The 8,967-nt window shown below is 34.9% G+C and overlaps 1 protein-coding gene across 1 annotated transcript; it reads left to right on the top strand.

Annotated features, from left to right (window-relative positions):
• The first annotated feature begins 1,105 nt into the window (after positions 1-1,105).
• Positions 1,106-8,818, top strand: plekha2 (pleckstrin homology domain containing A2). The gene is made up of 12 exons (XM_079638280.1): positions 1,106-1,320; positions 2,010-2,159; positions 2,314-2,370; positions 2,459-2,507; positions 2,587-2,684; positions 3,237-3,368; positions 3,445-3,570; positions 3,768-3,836; positions 3,922-3,992; positions 4,308-4,371; positions 5,565-5,642; positions 6,693-8,818. The coding sequence occupies exons 2-12, from the start codon at positions 2,019-2,021 to the stop codon at positions 6,978-6,980; spliced, it is 1,173 nt and encodes a 390-aa protein (XP_079494406.1). The 5' UTR covers positions 1,106-1,320; positions 2,010-2,018; the 3' UTR covers positions 6,981-8,818.
• Positions 8,819-8,967: the final 149 nt, after the last annotated feature.

Raw genomic sequence — 8,967 nt, forward strand, 5'->3', positions numbered from 1 at the left:
AAAGTGATTACTTCTTCAATAAAGTTATTGCATAAAATGTGGATCTTATCATAGGAAATCCCCTCTCATTGTTACTTCTATCCCAGCTAGTGTTGAAACTCACCCCAGTACTGGAAACTCTTTATATTTGACATTAACTTGCATAATCTGTGATTGGCCTACACGTCCAAGTGAGTTTTATTTGTAGTAGACAAATGTGTGTATCAAAGTTTGAAAGTTCTAGCACAAACGACCACTGTGTTACTGATACGCAAACAAAAAGTGTTACTTACTACCATCCCGGTCTTCCCTAAACAAAATGTTTGTGATCAAAGAAAAGTAACCCTGTCATGACTTTATAATTATAATATAATAATTGAATTATAATAATTGAAATCATTATTTTGGCCTGGCACACTTTCAAATTCCTTTAAGGCTTAGTACAGTATCAGGTAATGGTAGCTGTGCCAAAAGCAAAGCATTAACAAAACAAGTACAAACCTGCCTAATTTATCAACCAGACAACTGTACAACAGGTACACAATGTCAGTTTTACATAGTGTCATTTGTTTGGTCAAATGCTTAGCATTTTATGGAGTATTTTATTTTAAAAATACGACCAGAATCATGTTTATTTACATACACAAATTTTTTCATTAATTATTTTATAAATAGAACATTTGACAAAAGAATTTTAAACAGTTGTTTAAAAAAAGAAGGCTATTTTATTTGCGGTTGTGCTTCGTTATAATATTAAAGTTGTGCATATAACATTTCACAATTCAAAATATGTGATTGGTACTTGGTAGTATAGTAACAAAAACTTTTCAGATACTTTCTGAAAGGGGTGGGGATTTGTGTAATGAATTGTAAACCTCTAGGCTAAATATAGGCTAAATGTTATTTTAAGTGCGTAATCTGGGGTTGATTTCGCGCAACCTAAATTGAAAATTGTCGTGCTTGGTCATACACACATTTAAATTTTAAGTAGGCCTACATTTAAGTTTTTATAGTTTTATAACAATGTCTTGTTTCGCGCGCTCTGTTAAACACGTCTGCCCATTGCGTCGGCATCTACTGGGTTCCGCTTTCCGCGCGTGAAAAAAATAAAGATCCACTACCGGATGCGTTTAGTTTTGGTTTTAACTCAACTTGCTGTCAACCCGGAAAGAGGCTGCGCGAGTGGCACAAGAGTGGCACAAGCTTTCTGCGCGGAGCTTTCATCTGTTTTCGCGGATAAATGAGCGCGCATTGTGCGTGTATTGTGTTCTGAGAGCGCGCTGAACAAAACACACAACGGAACGCGGATGAGTCACGAGCCCTGGGGATTCTGGAAGTGAAGTAAGTTGATATTAGGTGTGGCAGTTATGCGCAATACCGACTTCCTCTCCAAAAGCTTGATCTCATACTCGTTTTCCATTGGGAGTTCATGAAATCCTGGTCCAGGTGAACCACACCTGAATCCACCTGTCAAGAACACTCCGAAAGCTTGTTTTTATTCTACCTATGTTGGATTTACAGGACTCCCACGTTCATGGAAAGTCATGTAAACTTTTATAGTCCTTCATTTTCATTTTTTTTTTAGCTATGCTCAGCTCTACCGTTTTTATTTGCTAAAAATTACTCTAAGTGCAGTCTCTGTAAAAAGAGACTATTAGATTTATTTTCTAGTAATCACGAGCCACTCGGGGAAAAATGTTCAAAAGGTGTGGATCTTGAATCTAGTATTGAGAGAGTAAAGATAAAAAAAATACCAATATGTTTTTTTTTTTTTACTATTAGTAGGCCATTTTTGTGTAAATATTGTGTGAATGCATGTATAGGGATCATCTCATTTTCAGTCATTAAAGTGTGTGTGTGTGTGTGTGTGTGTGCGCATGCATGCAATTATTTGGTCTGTTTCTAAATCAATTTATCTGTATTCTCACAAACTAAAAGGAAAGGTTTATTTATTTAAAGATGGCAGGGACCCAGAGTTATGCGTTTTTTTATGCGAGATTTAGTGTTTTTTGTTTTGTTTTTCTTTGTAGATCTGGGACATGCCTTACCTGGACAGACAAAACCGGACCTGTGGATTCCTGGATATTGAGGAAAAAGAGAACAGTGATAGGTTTTACCGACGTTATTTTATCTTGGACACTCATGGGAATTTTCTCCTATGGTATATGGACAATCCACAGGTATTGCTCTTTATGTTCAAGTGCAGCTTTAAACGGACGTTACAATATGGCGTTATAGAGGATCTTCCTATTTTCTCTAAACCTCAAATTTGCATCCTAAAAATGTGTAATCCTATTTTGCATAACAATTTTTCCCCGTTTCCTTAAAAAACAGAACCTACCTGTGGGAACCGAGTCTGTTGGGAGTTTGCGACTCAGTTACATTTCAAAGGTATCATATTCTACCATAATATAAAAAGATTTTTATTATGACTTTTTTTTACTTTTGCTTATTCAAATTTGTTTGTACTTGATTGTAGGTTAATGAAGCATCAGTAAAACAGAAACCAAAGGCAGAGTTCTGTTTTGGTAAGTACGTAATGTGGATATGTTTTTTTTTTTTTTTTTCATAGTATCAATAACTAACCTTTGTTTTGTTTTCTTCCAGTAATACATGCATTGTCTAGACGGTACTTTCTGCAGGCTAATGATGCTGTGGACTTGAAGGAATGGGTCATTGCTCTGAATAATGCCACCAAAATTACAGTATGTCAAGCTTTTTGCATACTCACTTCACTGCTGTCATTTTTTTTGTCATATGTATTCCAAGAAATGTGACAAACCTGGATGTTATCCATAAATAAGCATGCTTAGAGCTTCTGCAAAATTAGTTATGGAAGATTATTCATGGTTTATGAAGCCCCTCCTTCCGAAAAGCTAAATGCGTTCTAATTGGTTGACTGGGCCAGTGTGTTGTGATTGGTCAACCGCTTTGACTATATTTCTGAAATGTCACACCCCTTACCGTAACCACGAGTTTCAGCACGCTACTAACGCAACTCTACCAGGCCAAGCCCCTGTAATGTAATGCAATGACGTGTATCTGTTCCTTGAAGAAAACTCAAGACTACAATCAAGGCGTTTCAGGGAGTTCAGAAACCGTCCGCACTGATAGAGAATAACTCTCTTTGGAGTGACTTTAGAATTTTACAGACCTTTTTCTTGCTCAAACAGCAACATTACACACTAAAGACAGTTGGAAATGTAAAAAAAACTAAACATAATAGGTCCTCTTTAATCTGTCAATATCTTTTTAAGGTTCCAAAAGCTTCACCAGTGGCCCAAAGCTCCGATGTCACAAATGTTTCAAACCCAAGTCATTCGACATCTGGACAGGCGTATAAAACAGAAATTGTCGGAGGAGTAGTTGTGCACACGCCAGTCCAACAGGTAATAATATATGTGTGTGTTCTTTATTCACGTTTTTAATGTAGTTGGCAGGAAAACATAAACATAAATCTGTTAGGTTCCTCAGAGCGATTCTGAGGATGTCTTCACGAGTGAACCGGGGTCACACGTCACTTTAAGAAGATGCCAGAGTGTGCGTCCAAATGTCGTGAGGTCTGGCTTCTGCGTCAAGCAAGGCAATGTGGTAAGACCAGTGTCTTGTGATTTTTGGGTGTAACCAGTATGTCCTTAGTTTGTCAAGTTAATCATTTAGCACATTGATTAGTTTGAAGACATTTGAAGTTTATGTCAAATATGGACCCTGCTACTAGAAACACTGCTATAAAACTTTTGTTAAATTCATTTTGACTTTCACCATCACTGAACCCAATGTTCTTTTAGAGGAAAAGCTGGAAGAGGAGGTTTTTTATTTTAGATGACCAAACTGTGAGCTACTATAAATCTGAAATGGTGAGACGCTGGAATGGAAAACTCTTTAACAGAAAGCAAGTGATTTATATATCATGAACAGTTATGTACACCAGTCTGTTTTTAGGATAAGGAACCGTTGCGCAGTATTCGACTGCGGGATGTGCTGAGAGTTAATGAGTGCCTTGTCAAATCAGGGTGAGAACTTGTTTTTGTGTTTTTTCTTGTTGGTTTTGGTCACTAACAACCAACAAGTAGTTCACATTTCTGGCATTTCTGTACATTAGCTTTCAAGCTTTAAAATGTATACACACACACACACACACACACACACACATACACACACACACACACATTAGACCCCAAACTTTTGAACATTAAAATGATAGTGTGTGTACACCTAGCTAGAACCGGGTTTCCTTCAGATATTCATGGCATAGATTCAGCAAGGTGCTGGAAACATTCCTCAAAAAAAAAAAAAAGTGTAATTATTAATTGTGTTGTTTGTTGTAGGGATCTGCTGTCTCGTGACAACCTTTTTGAAATCATCACAAGTACCAGAACCTTCTACATCCAGGTAACTCTGGGCTAAATGGATTTTATAATAATGATCCAGGTGTCAGTGATAAAAAGTTATAAAAAATAAAAATCATGTTTAGGTAGGTGAACGACATAATGCACACATGGCTCATCTTGGCATCCAAATCTGCAGCTGTGTGTGAATGTATTTTAAGATTAACTGTTTAATCGTCCTTGCATAAATGCTCTATCACTCATGCGAAACAACATAAATAACTCATTATAAATGCTTTTAAAGTGTGACAGGTGTTTATGTGGCTAGTGCTGAGGCATGATGTAAATGCAAATGGTCTTATGAAGATCTTTAATTCACCCAAAAATGAAACTTCTGTTCTGTCATCATTTTACTCACCCTATGATATCGTTATTGTTAACTAAAATGGAATCTATTAAAAACTATAATTAAAAAATAAATATTAGATTAATTTTATCTCAATTTAATTTTACTTAAAAACATGTGAATTAGAAATGTTGCCTTGACAAAAAAGGTGAAAAATAATAATTTGAAGCTCTAAAATGACTAAAACTAAAAGTGAAATAAAAATAGTTAAAATTGAAGGTAGATTAAAAAAAATGTAATGGTAAAAGCACTTAAAATGACTAAAAGCTAAAATTGAAATCACAAATATAAAAATAAAAGCTAATTCAAAATTAAATGCTAAAATAGTGTATGTAAAATACTAAACACTGCCCTCATGTTGTACCAAAATAATTTTTATTTTTTTCAATGAAACATCTTGGACATTCTGCTTGCCTGAAAAGCATGGGTTTGAAACTAACTGAGTAGTAAATATGTGTGCAATGTAAATTATGATGTGGTGAATTATTCCTTTAATATTTGGTAAACAAAACCATCAGGTCTGTGGACTATAAATCAGGTAAATTAGTCAAATCATAATTTATAAATACATAATAGTTTATTAACTTTTTATTGATATGTATTGTTACATCAGATGGATCTCCATGTCAAAAATAAATAAATTTTGTTATAAAATTTAAAAGGATAATGTAAATCAAACAATATAAATGATTAACTACATAAATCACTAATGATTATAAATAGGTTGCTCTCTCAAAGTAACACACACAGGTTGCTTTTGAGAATCCTTAGATCCTTATATACAGTATATCATATTAGCTCAACTAAAGCACCTTGTCAACTTAACCTGTTCATGTTCTGTTTACATGCAGACAGACACTCCAGAAGACATGAAGGGCTGGATCAAGGATATTTCCTCAAAAATTGAAGACTTTAGAGGGCCATCTAAGGTAAAAATGTCCTTAAATGTCAGATTATATGGATTAGATCACAGTCATCCATGACATCACTGATTTGGATCTTGCAGGTAGCGGTAAAAAAAAGTATTTGATTTAGCATTTCGCAGTTGTTTTTTTTATTTTTATTCTTTTTGAGAACCAAGCATTGTATAAATAAGAGTACATATCAGGGTAAGAAAAGTTTGTACTTTCAGATATTGTTTCCAAATATGTTTTGATGTGTGTTTTAATTCAAACAGTTTTCTTTCTTTTTTTATTCCTGGCTTTGTGAATATACACTCTTAGAAGAAAAGGTTCTATATAGAACCGTAAAGGGTTCTGTCAGGCCTTTTAGGGTTCCCATCATGGGATAGTTTTATGGATTTATTATTAATTAATTAATCTTGTTATAATTATTTTTTTTATTTTGAATAAATGTTATAAATTAAACCACTCGTAAACACTTTATCACTAGAAAACAAATTGAAAACCTGTTAAACATGAAAGTATTATGCAATCATTTCAGACATTCTCCTTATATAGAACCTTTTTTGGCATAAAGTGTTCTTTAAATTGAATTGAAATAGAATTTTGTCTTTGAACTTCCGTTTTTGTGGTAGCTCTGTATATTTATATGGCATCGCCGTCGAATAATAATTAGCTGGTGAAGTGGATTCACTAATTGTAGAGTTACCGAAAGTTATCATGAGCATTATAGTCTTTGAAGCGGATATTTTAAAGGTTTTAAAATGAGCGGTTCATTATAAATCCGTAAGATCTTACCTTCATGCTGTGGAAATACAAGCCGGAAAACCGAACACAACAGAGGCGGAGCTATAAGGTCTATATAGAACCCCACTTAGTGATATAATATTTACAGTTTCTATATAAATACTATTTATTTGATCACCATCCAATATAAAATGCCTTAACATCACATCAGCTTCTACAAAATTAACAACAATTCTAGCTTCATTTTGTAAATTGTTTTTCACTTCTCTCTTTTTGCACCTTAAAAAAATGCATGAGCATGTCTCATAGTCGTCTTCTTTTGATTGACAGTTCCGCTCTTCCGGCAAAGTCTTTTCTGCGCAGAGGAAGCCTCCGCTGGCGAAGAGCTGCTCCACTGTAGATTCATGGCAACCGTGGACCCCGGTGCCCGATCAGGAGAAGCATTTGAAGGAGGAGGTTCCAAAAGAAGGGCCGTACAGCTCTCTCCCCTCACTCACGCACACAAGCCACGTCTCTCAGTCTAAAGATCGACAGCGGCACCATTCCCAGCCTCAACTCGCTCCCAGCGACACAGACTTTTCTCACAGTCTTGACCATCTCCGCTCCACTGATGTTTAGTTGCTTTAATGGATACTTCTGGCCAGCACAATGATAGAGTTGTGATTTTAGCTCTTTGTTGTAGAGCTGCACGATTCTGGACAAATTGAGAATCACAATTTTTTTGTTTAAAATAGAAATTAAGATTCTTCCATGATTATGAAAAGACAACTAAACAAAATAGCGTAATTAAGTAGAGGTTCTGACAAAATCTTAATTGCTGCAGTCTATTTCAAAATATTAAATTAATTATTTAAAAAAATTGGTTAGAGTGAATGATTCAACGACTCACTCATAAAGACTTCACTTGGTTCAGTACTTGATGAATCAGCATTTTTGAACAAATCTCGAATGATTCAATGACAAATAAATTTAACATTCACTTGTCGCCACCTACTGGTGAAATTATGTAATTGACGCATTCTTTATTTGAAGCATCGAGTTACTTTTAAAAGGCGATTTACTGTGATTTAATGATACTGTGGCGATTTAATGATACTGTGTGGTTGAAAAGACTGTTTGTGAAGCTGGCTAGACATAGCCGATTCAATGTCATTTTAGGAAAAATATCGCCTGGGTATTTAAATCACAATCTTTTAACGATTAATCGTGCAGCTCTACTTTGTTGCTTTTGTTGTTCAGTGGTCCACAGAAGTGCTTCGGTCATTGTAATGCTGCTCACCCACTCTAAACGAATAGCTTACCCACAAATGACAATTCATCTGTCATTATTTACTCACCCCCGTCAAATTCCAAAAAGCAATGTATGGTTAGAATTGTTTAAAATTTCTTCTAGCAATTGTAATTTTGTGTTTTACAGGAAAAAAAAACATTCTAGGAACAAAATTATGAAGAAGACTGAATGATGACAGATTCGTCATTTTGGGTGAACTATTCCTTTAAAAGAATGTTTCTTTTTTTATGCATGTAAGAATGTAAAATCAGGAAGGATCAGCTGGTGAAAATGTCTTTATTTTAACCCAAGACACACAATGAGGTCCTAACATCTGAGACAACTTGTGATTTTTTTATTTTTTTTTTAGCATAAAAATATGATTGAAAACTGAAAAAACAAACAAAAAAAACATAAATGTGCACTTGAGCAAACATCTGATGAACATGCTATCCAGCTTGATTTAGAAATGTTCCAAAGAACATTGTGTCACTGCTGTGGGCACAGTTGCTTCTTTGATTAGCATATTGATTTATTTCTTCTTTGTTTTACATCATAACTTTGTGTTAAATATGAAATGCCTATTTACATTTCTAGATCCAATGTGGTCTCAAACTTCTTGACCCACTTGTACACTTGAAAATATTGTTGGTATCTGGTATACTTTGCCTTGGGCTGGTTGCATAAACCACTAAGACTAGTCTTAATTAGACAACAACAAAAAAGCATTGCTTTTTTAAAATCAGTTAGCCTACATAAAAATGTAGAGTGGCCTAATTTGATACCGAAGAATAAGACTGACTGCCTTAGACTAACTGCTGGTGGGTCATACTAGACACTGTCTTAACATAATGGCTGTTTATGCAACCAGTCCCTGAACTTTTGAAGACATTTCAGTTTCATCACTAATGAAAGCCGCTTGAAGGATTTAGGAAACTTTTTGAGACATTTTTTGATAAACTGAAAACTGTGACTGAAAACATAAACATTTTCATAGCCTACTGATTACTTTGAAAAGGCTGAAAATGTTCATACAATGCTTTTGTCGTTGTTGTCGATGTGAATGGTACTACTAAATGTTTAGGTAATGAAAAATGAAAGACAATGTATGTAGCCTACTTTTTATATGCGTCTTTGCTTGATATGCATTGTTGCTTTGCACATGAAATAAACTAGTTGGTGAGGGAAAATATGCCAAAGTCATTTTTTATTCTTTGCTTCCCCAGTCCAAAGTGCGTCGTCGCGCTTTGACACTGATCAGAAACGCAGACCTGCTAATGATGATGATAAACCTTACCAGAGAGATATCTCTAAATGGGCGGAGCTTTGCGGCCA

This window comes from Phoxinus phoxinus (assembly GCF_949152265.1).
Source record: "Phoxinus phoxinus genome assembly, chromosome: 15".
NCBI classification, from domain to species: domain Eukaryota; kingdom Metazoa; phylum Chordata; class Actinopteri; order Cypriniformes; family Leuciscidae; genus Phoxinus; species Phoxinus phoxinus.